The 13,254-nt window shown below is 48.5% G+C and overlaps 1 protein-coding gene across 1 annotated transcript; it reads left to right on the plus strand.

Annotated features, from left to right (window-relative positions):
* The first annotated feature begins 11,316 nt into the window (after positions 1–11,316).
* Positions 11,317–12,953, plus strand: LOC119105935 (putative cytochrome P450 6a13). Its single transcript, XM_037229504.1, has one exon. It carries the CDS (start codon positions 11,336–11,338, stop codon positions 12,872–12,874), a length of 1,539 nt encoding a protein of 512 aa, XP_037085399.1. The 5' UTR covers positions 11,317–11,335; the 3' UTR covers positions 12,875–12,953.
* The last annotated feature ends 301 nt before the right edge of the window (positions 12,954–13,254 follow it).

A 13,254-nucleotide genomic window follows, 5' to 3' on the forward strand; every position in this document is an offset into this window, starting at 1 on the left:
CGACGTCCTAGAATTCATCCTCAAGAATTCATCTCTCGAAACTTTTGCTCTTGTTTCGATAAAGACATGTAGCCGAAATATCGACGTATCTATGTCTCCATTCTCCCGTTTTTTTTCTTCGAGGAATAAGGCTGTTATTACTACTGTGTTATCTATGTGACACCTGCTAGCTTCAGAAAATGCCCTGTAAGGCTTTCTCCTCTTCTTCCGGTTCAAGGACAGATCATTTACTAGAGAAAAAGCCACCACTGGGCCACAGCATCTCCTAGTCACAGTGAAACCGCACGTGCCTACAAGTGGTGCGTTTCACGGTCCCTTCGTGGCCGCTCCAGGAGGCCGCAGGAAGGCGACGGATTTGAGAAGCTGTCTGCCTTTTCCCGGAAGTATCAGCCACTGGAGCTTCAGAAAATACATCATTGAATGGTGTGATGGAAATGTTCCAGGATGCTCCATATTGCGTTGTTTCATTCATCTGCTTGTAATCGAACAATCATGTGGAGACATGGGGTGGACCCAGGGGGGGGGGGCATGGGGCTATGCCACCTACCCTCTTGTACCACTCATGAAATTTTGGTGCCCCTTTGTGGCACTGCTTGCCTCGTTTCGGAATCATATGGCCTCTCTTTTAAAGAAGCAAATTTCAGAACCACCTCAAAGGATTCAAAATCTTCAGGCTCGAGAGGCACCGTTGGATTTTCCATCGAAATGTGGCGTTCTGGAGTCGCTCCGTCACCTGTGTGCTGAAATATGGCGCAAAGTAGGAAAGCTATCGTAAACGGCCACATTTACGCTACCGATTCGTATCTGCATGGCACATGACACGTGCAGCACCACACTTTGCACCACGCGATTGCCAGTTCCATTCTGGGTCGAGCTGTGCCACTTCCGAGTCCCTCCGGCCCGTCCTCGTCGAAGGATGTGTTCGGGATGGAGCGCCCAGCCGGCTGGCCGCCGAGAGGTCGCGAGTTTCTGTCGCTCGTTTGATGTCTATGGCCGAATGCGCTTTCCGAAATGCTTACATTCACTACTTTGCCAACGATTTGCAGCGCGGCTGGTCGTCGTACAAAGTGGTGGCGTACTCTAAATTGCAGACGGCGCATTGGTGAACGCTTTCAAATTGGATTTACGCCTGCACGTGCTCTGGGTGCGGAAATGTGGCACAACGCGTGACAAAAAATCGATCTTGCAAACTCGTGGGCGCGTGACACCTGACACCTGACACCTGACACCAGGCACGCGGGCTTGACACCATGCGGCTCCCCATACCACTCCCTATCGAAGCGTGCCACTTAGGAGTCGCTCCGACCGGTGCACCATGATTTATTGCGGCTTCCGAGTGGCCTAAAACGGAAAAGTCATTGGTTATTTCGGGCACATGGTTGCAAGTTCGGTGTACGGCATTGTTCAAAGCAGCTTATGGCATGTTGGAATATTCTTCTGGGCGTCTGGTGTCAGCACAGCAGCATGTCAAAGTCAACGCAGTTGCTGCTCGATTTTTCCTACTCGATTTTTCAGGTTTTTTAACAGCGAGCCACGGTTTTTACACGACACCAACAATAAAGAGATCAAGCAAAGAGCAATTGCCAGTCATAACTACGACGCAGCGCATATCTAGCTAAGAATCTGAATGCGCGGAGAATACGTGTACATGCAAACGAATTCAATTAAACAGGCATTACGCATCACCTTTCACTCAAACATGCAAGCGATTTGAAGTAGACAAGCATCATACATCACGCATCAATCATACGTGCAAGCGGTTTCAATTGAACAGGCGTCACGCATCACGCGCCAGGCATCCCTTACATGCGTAAACAATTTTAAGCTAGCACACATCACACACCAAGGCACATATCAAGTTCGCTTAGTCGGCCAAGATGAGCTCTACGTTAACGTTTGGTGGCCGACTTTTTATAAGAATAGATTCACTTATTTTCCTGTGTGGGTGGCCCTGTTCTCTGTAGATGACTTTGAGCTCTAAAAGGGGCAAAGGGTCTATACCTCACGACAGTTCAGCTTGAGCGTGTTTTGCCAAAATATGGTCACCGAAAGAGATATTAACCTTTCGTTTTTAGCGTCTTGCAGGAGTACATCATGTCTCAAATGAATAAGTGCATGCACTCCCCGACATATTCTATGTCCTTCCCATGATTTTCATATAGTTTGCACTTAATTTCGTGAACCACGTTTTTTTGCGTGCAAACCCCTTGAAACCCAAACTTGCATAGATGGCATCTGTTACTACCCGGGTACTTAGGCTTCGAGATAGAAGATTTCACCAGAGACTTTTCAGGTAATTGTCGTTCTTCCAAGCTGCGTGTACGCGCAGTTTTGATTTGCATTTAGCGACTCACGTAATTTTGAGCCGAACAATAGCTGTCAGAAAGTGCTAGCTGAAACTCTCAGGAACAGAAAATTAGCAAAAACTCACCTACCCGTTGAATTCTTAACTGTCTGCCGGAAGAAAGGTTTAGTCTCGCGGTTTATTGAAGACACGCTGAAGTCTGTGACGCATATTTTCTCCAAAAGCACTAAGGTATTAACTCGCTCTGCTAACTTTGTTAAGGTTTTATGGAACGAGGGAGTCATGGACATTTTTCGAAGGAAGATCTTTTTAAAACGACAACGCTCACGCTTTTTTGATTAATCTCTTCTTTCCTGGAGAACAAAAGGTACGCTTACATATGTGCGACGTTTGAACGAGTTTTTGAAATTACCATTCGCGAAAATAGACCAAGACTGGTTAACAAGTTCACACAGCTTCAGGCCAAGCGCCAGGTGAATCAGTGCTATGAAGAACTGGTTGACGGTCAAACAAGTCAAAATAGAGTGAATGATTTATCGTCCGCAGAACTAAATACCGCAGGACTTAATTTTCTAGCCAATGCTTCGAACTTTGCGCAAACGCGCTCAGCATCTAATGGCATTTTACTTCAAGTAGAAAAAGGAGTTGATCGTTCTGCATACGGCAAACGGTGGAAGGACTACATCTCAAAATTGCGTGATGGCAGCAACATGGCTGGCACTGGAACTGCACCGGACTTAGATCGACCAGCTTCAACAGACGGCGCAGCAGCGCCATCAAGACTGACAAACGCACCTTGCGGCCTCCGTGGCGCAGACGCAGAAGATCGTAACGAACATCAGCAGCATTAAGGTCACGTCCCGAATCTGTCGGTTAGGTTTCCAGATATCGGAAGGAAATTTCCGAAACCTTCCAGTACTGATGCGGAAGTCAGCCTACGGAAACTGAAGGATGACGTATTGTGCACGTTCAAAAACCATAAAGTAGACAAACCTAATGGCCCTGCAGAGCAGCGGAACTTTATCACGGACCTTAGCAAAAACGATGTCATAGTTAAACAGAGCGATAACGCTTTGTAATCTTAGATAAGCTGACTTATGTTAGCAAGGCTCAGACTGTACTGAACGACAGCGACAGCTATGAAGAACGGAATAAGAACCAAGTCCCTCAGGGAGAGGCTAAGACAAAAGGAACATTAAAGGCACAGTTAGTGAAACTTTTCGGACAAAACTATCAAAGATCTCAGACCTCGACACAGTAGATCGCCTGTGTTCTTTGGGCTGTCCAAGGATAAAAACATGCAGTGTCCCTCAGATCCGTCATATCTCCGGGCGGTGGTTCTACAGCAAAAACTTCGTGTCTTCAGAGAAAATTCTCAACCTAAGGTTGTTCCACTCATCTGTGGGACACCAGATAATTTTTTAAAAGGCTTTCGATTATTTATAGGCAGAAGGGTTACCAGAGGGCAATATCTTTTCCGTGTAGATGTTGTCAATTTATACGGCAATATACCAGCCAATGAAGCTATCGCTGTCGCAAAAGCTAAGGCAGGCAAAACTCCTGAACTTCGGAAAACTAAGGCAGGCAATCAATTTCCATGTAATTGATGCTTTTTGTCTATCAAAAGCAAATATCTGCAGTCTTTTAGAACAGTGTCTCCAGGGTAGTTTTTGTTTTCCTTTCGGAGATGACTTAAAGCAACAGAAATTGGGCACAGGAAGCACAAACACAATAAACTTCCACTAGGCGCAATACAATTCGTAACATATTCCATAGGGCTCTACACAGCTCATCAAGTAGTAAAAAGGAAAGAGAGAGCGTGGAGAAAACATGGACTTTGTTGTTGGACAATGGATATTCTACGAATTTTAGGTAGAATGCTGGAAGAAGAAAAAACAAATATCTAGAGCGCGCGGCGCGATGGGTGGTAGGAGTTGGGAAGGTGTCTTAGCGGACGACCGATTGCTAACGCTGCCTTATATAGATGAACACTTGCTTTGAAAATCAAACGCCTCGTTAGAAAATCAAAACTGCGCCTACACCTAGCTTGGAAGAACGACAATAAGTGAGAAAACGTATCTGGTGAAATCTTCTATCTCGAAGCCAAAGTACCGGGTTGGGAGTAGGTGTCATTCATGCAAGTTTGGGCTTCAAGGAGTTTGCACGCAAAAAACGTGGTTTACTAAATTAATTGCAAACTGTGTGAAAAACATGAGAGGGACATAGTCTATGTTGGGAGACCATGCGCCCTTTTCGTTTGAAATGCAATGAACACCCACGAGACGCTAAAAACAAAAAAGGGAATGCCCCTTTCGGTGACCATTTTTTTATTACAAAACACGCTCAGGCTGCAATCAAGGGAGATGTGGACCCTTTGCCCCTTTTAAAGCTCAAAGTCATCTATAGAACACAGGACCATCCAGACAGGAAAAAATATATTCTATAAAAGTCCGCGACCAAACCCTAACACGCGCCCGGGTGACCGGTTGGATGCCCTTTACTCGGGTGGGGGTAAATTTGATCCCCCTAAAATCTCACGAACTAAGAGGGCTAGAGACACCAAATTCACAGGGTATGTTAGCCCGTATGTGAACTCACTTAGATCAAAGTCTGAGGTTTCTAGGTCATGACATTTTGGTCAAATAAGGTCAAACAAGATCAAATTCCAGGTTGGTCACCAAAGTGTCCCCAGAATCCAGGCAACTGTTTCTAAGCAAAAGGTCAGAAGCCCATGTGAGGTCAATGACCTTTTTTAACCTTTTGAAGGTCATGGTGACCAAGATCATACAAGACTGCTTTGAGTTTTGCATTTGAATAAGCGACAAAGATTACGCCAGGCAGCATGTTCCCAAAAACGAAATCTTGATCTGTATCATTTTAGGTCAGTGTCGCATTATGACCTTTGGGAAGTCCATGGAAGATTTCTATTGCGGTTTCTGTTATTAATCAATTCGAAATGAGCACCAGAAGTCAACCCATACAGCAAACCCTAGAGAAATCAGACAAGTTGGTTTTGACCTTGCTCTGACCTTTATACCTGACCCTAGGTCAATGCAATTTGTTCATTCAGTTCCTGTGTAGCCTGAGAAAGTATCTCAGATGTATGGCTTCGTCTAACAACCCTTTGTTGCATCAGATTGAACGATTCCCTAGATATTGACTTCGCTGAATCCATGGACTGACTTGGACCTGCTATAGATCAGCGACCTTAACAAGGTACGTCTAATTTGCTAACACCACACGATCCGCTATTCAATTGTCTACAGCTAAGCAAAATTTGGCGCGGCAACCATTCCGGAAAAATCCTCGGGGGGAGGGTCAATTGGACCCACAACCAAGGGCATGTTAACGTATAGGGCTCTTAGTGGCTGATCATGCGGACGTGATATGTGCCTTCATGTGTGTTGTGTGCTAGCTTAAAACTGCTAACGCATGTAAGGGATGCCTGACGCGTGATGCGCGTTGCCTGTTCAATTGAAATGGCTTGCATTTACAACTAATGCGTGATGTGTGATGCATGTTTACTTCAAATCGCTTGCATGTTTAAATGAAACGTAATGCCTGATGCCTATTTCTTTGAATTCGTTTGCATGTACACGTATTTTTCGCTATTCTAATTCTTACTTAGATATGCACTGTATCGTAGTAATGCCTGGCAATTGCTCTTCGTGTGATCCCCTTAATGTTGGTGTCCTTTAAAAACTGTGGTTTGCTATTTCAAGAAAAAATCATCAAAAATTGAGTGGGATGTTCAGTCGAATATCTCCAATTCACTTCTGCTGTTTGTTTCACTTAAGGTTTGTTGCCGAATTGTCAACGCATCTATATCCTTATTCTGTTGATTTTTATCCCAGGAATAAGGCTATTACTACTCTTCCATTGATATGCAGACTTAACAGGGCTGGCAAATCGAGTGATCCGTTGACTGGTATGTAAAGCCGGCCGCCATATTGGTAAATACAAGAAATATAGACTCTTGCTGACAGAGCAATCGCAAGGCATGGGACGAGGAGGTCGCTATGCAGGATCGTGGAAGCAAAAATTAAAGCTAGAACCGATTTTGAAAGCCTTCACGAGGTAAATCAATATGTCAACGATCCTGAAACATTTATGTCTCGTATTTCGCTGCTCAATGAGGTAATCGTTTGTAGAAATTCCCGCCGCTGATCTCCATGACCACTGCCTGCGTGGACGGCCGTCGTGCTCACACCGAGCGATGGTGAGGCCGCTATCTCCCTGTCTACCTGACGCTCTAGAACTCCGCGGGCGTCGGTTGCGGTTGTATCCGATGTGTACGGACGACATCCGTTCGGACAGCTTGTGGAGCGTGGGCCCATCCCTGATGACGACCGCCATGGCCCCTCCGCCAGCCCGAATGACTCCGCCGCGCTCACACCAGGCACGGACAGGACTACCGGTCTACCAGGCGTTCGTATGACAAGTGGCGGCTGGCTCACCCGCCGTTTCGCCGGACTCCGTGGTGGTCGTCCAGGGGCGCAATATTTGACACTGTCGTGGAGTGGGCGTCGGCACACCGGGCGGCCGCGCTGGTGCTGCCAGTGTCCACACGGGTCGGCAGTCGCGTGTGTGGCGCCGACGTACGAGTCGCTGGCGGACCTGCACCGCGCGGGGGCGATGTCGCCTTCCGCTGCCTCCGCCACTTCCACGGCCTTCACGAACAGATGAAGGTCACATGTACTTGCCATGCCCAGATATATTAGGCGCACGAGCAGGCAACTGGACAGGTCAGGGACTGGTCAGCCAGTTTTTAGTGAGCGGAATGTTGACATGTGAGCGCTCAAGGCCACCTAGTTACTTACATAACAATGATCATGGCAGCAAAAACAGGAATGGTATATCCGACCAACGGACCGGTCCGGCGGACCGGACTTCTAACGGCTCACAGGTGCTTCTTGGCAGGAGGCGCAGCCTTCTCTGTCCAGTGCCCTTCGGACGCGGTGACTTAGAACACGAGCGAACACGGTGCCGCAGCAGACTGTATTGGCGGCCACGAAAAACAGCCCGGTCGGTGGTCATGATCGTCCAGTATATCGAGTATCTCGATGCTGTCGGTGCCATGCATGCCATCGGCACCCGCTGACTGACTGTAACCCGCAGGCGGAATGGATTGGGATCCAGCTTTGTTATCCAGCAAAAATTTCTGCACGAATAGGCACTTACCATATACTTTTGGGAGTGCACTGCCGACAATTTAGTCGCAAAACGCACAGCCACCAGCACTGCCACTTTGAGTTTTGCTCAGTAACAAACACACTTTTAGGAACAGTGTGTTTAATGATCTGTGTGTGAACTGCATTAAGAAGAGACAACAAAAAATGTCAGAATTTGGACACAACATTGAATGTAATGTGTGCTGCAGAGAAGAAGCAGCAGACTGTACATTGTATGGGATTTGTCACTTACATAAATACACAATCCAGTAACCATGCAGGAAGCTATTTCAACAGAAACTAGCCATTGCCATATCTCTAATGTACAACCATGAAAAGGCACTCAGCTGGTGAAGCTAAATACATTAAGTTAGACACCTCATTAAGAAGTTGAAAGACGCCTTCAAACATGAAAAACCTCGGGAGAATTGACCCCAACTAGACCGTAAGTGATCTATTGAAAGGGAACGATGCTCCCTGATTCGCGCCTGCGACCGCCACCGTCGCAAGCAATAACCATAACACGAAAAAGCACAAATCTATGGTCAATGGCGGATATCTATGACTCGCACAGACCATGCTACTACGCAATATATCCAACGAAAGCCATATAGTAACGAAGTATTCGCCACCAACACCAAATACCGACCTCCTCCAACCAGCTAACCCGCACAGAGGCTCGATTTATTTACCAAGATGGTGGCGGCTTCCACGCACTGGCGGACAGCTGTTATCCTATCTAGTCCTGTTTATCTATGAGGACTCAATTCACTTATGAAACTGTAAAACGCAGCAGTTAATTTTCCTCTCTTCATTCCAGTCTCGTCTGTGTGCCTAAGCCTGCACAACCTCGAACAAATCGGAAGACCTTGAGCTTGACACCAATGTGCAGCCCATGATCTGTTCAACCATGGCCATTGAGAACATTCTCCGTTTCTTTGCACCACCGGCGTATGCAACGCATTATTTGCTGTAGTAGCGCCAGCTTGAGTGACTGAGTGACGCGGCCGCTATCCACGCATTTCTGCCGTCCACTGCATATTCAGCCCGTGCGTGAAAGTACAGACCATTGCCGGCAGGAGTGTGTTCACTTCATGTCCCAAGTCAGCGCGCTGAGTCCCCGTGTTATTGGTGGTGCCACTTTTGCACGTGGAGTGCGAGCTAAAAGTGACCATGACTGATGGAAAAATGACGCACGCGCTGACGAACACGCCTCTGCTATCGCCTGCAACATCTGTGGGACAGAGCCAACGCAGATGCACGGCAGCGATCATGTCAGCAGCAGGTGCAGGTAGTCAGATGCGTACCAATTTTAACTGTCGGTGATGCATGCCTGGATTAGGTTATTCGAGCTAGTTTCCCTCATTAGGTACCGTATGAAACTGCAGGTATGGTCCGGCCGAGAGAGTCGTAAAGAGGCGTTTCTGGCCAATAGAAAACAGCGGATACAAGCAGAGTTCCGCGGGAAGGTGAGGCTTGAGGATGAGCCGCGAGCGGAAGAGACGGGCACGTCAAACGGCAGAAGCACGGCAAGGCGGTGTTCGCAGACTTGCACCCGCTCAGCAACACTAGCGGTGTTGATCTGGTCCTCATAGCAAGGTTTTCGGTTACGCTGCGTGCGCTCGTCTCTGGCAAGCCTGTGGATGCCAACAAGTCCCATCTGGTTGCCCGAGAAACAGTCATGGTGTACCCCAGTCTGTACCCGTGGTATGACATGCCGCTATCCGTCCAAAAACTGGTTATGCACGGCGCCGAGGTGATCCGCTTGCTTCTGATGTCAGTCGGCGCATACAGTGAGAACGCTCAGGAGCCATGTTACAAACACAAGTCGTATGGACGGAATCCTCGCTGAAAACGTCACGCGTTGACACTATAACCGATGGGTTTGACTTCCTTTGCATCCCGTGCGATCACGTGATCAGCAAAATCACTCAGTGTGATGTTCACACTTAGCGGTGGGTGCGATCCAGCGAAAGCAAAGAAGGCGGTGACGATCTGGAAGTGCTCCTCCTGATACCTGATGCGTCTCCTGACCAATCGTCTTCAGATGACGATGGCCCCTGTAGTTTTACTTCCACATGTGGTGGCGCATCTGACGTATCAGACGCATGTGACATGACAGATGATGGTAGCCTGGTAGAACCTGGTGATGCCTCGTGCAACTTGCCCGACGATTTCTACGAACGGCATTCATAGCAGTATGTATAGGTGATCGTGTAATTCAGGGCAGGAGCTCAGGAGGTCCACAAGCCATTTTCTCCAGGCCGTGTCGATTATTTGGAAGTGTTCCTCTATTACGTGTGCATGGTATGTCGTGACGTAACGTGGTGGATTGTTTGCGACGCATACTTTGGTGCAAATAAGCAGAAAAGTGCATTTTTGTACTACCGACATACCTTGATGCGTAAATGAGCAGAGTAAATGAGCAGAGCAGAGCAGAGCGTCAGCAGACAGCGGCATTGCAGCAGCAGCGTCAGTACAGTTTACTTAAGTTTACATCAGTTAAGTTTACTCGTGAGATCACTCGTTTATGGAATAATTACCTGCATAGTGCAGCACAACAAAAACCTAATGGCAGTCATCAGTTTGATATAGTGATACGCCAACTACTATCAACGAGCCTGTATATATAAGTCTGAAATAGCAGTTTTCAATGTGACTTGCGTCACAACTGCAGCCACAAAAAGCTAAGAAACATATAGATGGTCAGTGATGCAGGATTACCTTGTTTAAGGTCATTGCTATATTTTTTAATGAAAATATATACGAAGCATACGCTAAGACTCAATTAATTCTCTTTTACCCGTTGGAAAGTTTATAAACGTAAAATGTAAATGACTTAAACTTCTGAATTTTATCACTACTATTAGACTTCGTTTGACCTCATTTGAATGCCTTTAACACAATGCTGATTCAACAATCTTCACTCGCTCGATGCAGCACAACGTAAGGATTCATCTGGTGCTTGTTGCATTGCTCCAGGCTGCCTCGTTTAGGAGTTATGAATTTTTTACCGTTGCGCAGCCGTACTACAGCACTATGCGGTGGTTGCCAAGATATCAGCACGGGATGGCCAGCAGAGGCTGCGTAGTATAATTGGCCGCCACCGTGGTCTGCCGGCTGTGAAACAGCTTAGCGACGACCGCGTACCACAGACGCACGTGCGCGGTCAGCCATTTTGTACAAATATTGCTGATGGCAGCCGGGAGATCCAAAATCAACGTTTCATCGCGGAGCAAAAAAACGCAATTCAACCCATAGCTTGAGTTAATTTATGAGCAAAATTTTGCGAATAAAACTTAAAAAGAGAATGACTTAGCGAGAAATGAATCGTCAAACAAACTGGTGTAGTCTTTGTGCCAGATAATCTCAGTCTCCACGACAGCGAATTCTATTTAGAGCCAGATTTGAAACGCCGCAATTTGCCTGGCAATTTACGGCGCAACCATTCGTCACATTAGGTAGCATTACGCCTTGAATTGTAGGTGGTACATTTATGAACGTTGGAAAACTTAAAACACGCGCTTACCTGCACTGGATACCAAGATCCGACACAAAACGTCAAACTGTAAAAAAAACGGCCAATTTCATCTTTTGAACTCGTGTGGAGGTGCCACGTGACACCACACTTGCAAGCACCTGATTTCCCATTCGATTCCCTACCTGGATGTGCAGATGTTGTGTCTCTCCACCGATCATTGTCGGCATAACGGTCCGGAAGTCGCCTTCCCGGCCCTCGACCAATTGGTGGTAAAATTACAAACGTCGTCACGTGACACTACCAAGCGTCAGCTGGCGTGCGGCGCGTCTCGGCTCTCCACTGTGTTCGTTGAGGTCGGCGCGAGAGGGAGCTCGCGCCATGATCGGCGCTGTGGTATCGCTGCTGTGCCGGCTGCTCGGCTGGCTGCTGAGTCCCGTGTCGCTGGCCGTCCTGGCCGCCACCCTCGGCGCCGTCTACTACTTCCTCACCAAGGACTACGACTTCTGGCCTTCACGCGGCGTGAAGGGGCCACGCGCCAAACTGCCCTGGGGTAACGAGTTTGGTCCTCCATTTGTGACGTCGATGCTTGACTTTGAAGAATGGATCTACTACAAGCATGGTGGGAAGAAGTACTGTGGATACATGGAGTTGCACCGGCCCATTCTGTACATAGGAGATATGGATTTGATCCGCGCTATCACAGGGAAGGATTTCGAACACTTCACCTCTCGAAGGGACGCATTGGTAAGCAAGCTGTTTGACGGCACGCTGTCGCTGGCAGATGGCAAGGAGTGGAAAGACCTCAGATCAGTGTTGGCGCCGAATTTTTCTGCAAGCAAGATGAGACTAATGCATCAGCCGAGCTTGGAAAACGCCATCAACCTAAGCGAGTTCTTGCTGAAAGAAACCAAAGAGAGGGGAGATGTCGAACTGCTGGATGCATTTGGTCGCTTCACCATGGACAATATTGCTTCGTGTGCTTTTGGTGTTACCTGCAACTCTTTTAAAGATCCGAACACAGAGTTTGCAACACATGCGGCTGAACTGTTTAAGCCACCAACAGGGTACACATCATTCCGCTTCGTTGCCTCTTTGCTGTTCCCAAAGTGGCTTTATGACAAACTTCCGGATCCCGACGAAGCAACAGGTGCCTTCTTCAGACGAGTCGTCAACATGACCATCGCATATCGAGAAGAGAATGGCTGCTCTCGTCGAGACTACCTCCAGATGCTGCTGGAGACCAAGGACAAGGACGGCAACCGCGTGCTCACAAATGACAGCATCGTCGCGCAGTCGGTGTTTTTCTTCGTCGCCGGCTATGACACGACGGCTTCACATCTGACCTACGCTGGGTACTTGCTGGCCACCAATCCCGACTGCCAGAGGGCTGCGCAGCGAGAAATCGACGACGTGCTCGAGCGGCACGGCGGCCAGCTGACCTACGAAGCAGTCTCCGAGATGACCTACATGGACCGCGTGCTGAGCGAAACACTGCGGATCTATCCGCCTCCACACCATCTGGAGCGTACGTGCACCAAGGACTACGTCCTGCCGGGGACGGACGTGCACATCCCGCGTGGCACCCTCGTCCAGATGCCGATATTGATGATCCATCGGGACCCGGAAATTCATCCGGATCCGCTGCGCTTCGATCCGGATCGCTTCCTGCCGGAGGAGAAGGCGAAGCGCCATCCGTGCTCCTACTTGCCATTCGGCAACGGACCGCGCAACTGCATGGCCTTGCGGTTCGCGCTGTTCGAGGCCAAGGTGGCACTCATTGCAATTCTGCGTGAGAGCAACCTGAGGCCAGGGCCGCGCACGCCGCCGCCGCCCATGCCAATGAATACGACCGGTTTCTTGCTTTCACCTAAAAAGGGCGCCTCCTATGTCAAGGTGCTGCCCCGCCGCGAAGACTAGCAGGCAACAGAAGGGCGGTTGTTCTCGATAGTTTCCCACCTCGGGGAGCAGGCGCAGACAGAGAGAAAGAGAGAGAGAGAGAGAGAGAGAGAGAGAGAGAGAGAGAGAGAGAGAGAGAGAGAGAGAGAGAGAGAGAGAGAGAGAGAGAGAGAGAGAGAGAGAGAGAGAGAGAGAGAGAGGGAGGGAGGGAGGGGGGGGGGGGGGGAGGGGCGGGGGAGGGGGAGGGATGGGAGCGAGAAAGGAGGAATATTTAAGTTTGCACGGCTGGCTGTGTGTAGCCGCTTGTCCTCGTAACGACGAAAGTCTCGGATATCACGTGTATTCTGGCACCAGAAAGTGCATTGTTACTGTTGAAGTGATCCGCATAGGATTTACCCACA

Source organism: Pollicipes pollicipes, unplaced genomic scaffold (assembly GCF_011947565.3).
Source record: "Pollicipes pollicipes isolate AB1234 unplaced genomic scaffold, Ppol_2.1 Scaffold_6138;HRSCAF=7277_pilon_pilon_pilon, whole genome shotgun sequence".
Taxonomy (NCBI): Eukaryota; Metazoa; Arthropoda; class Thecostraca; order Pollicipedomorpha; family Pollicipedidae; genus Pollicipes; species Pollicipes pollicipes.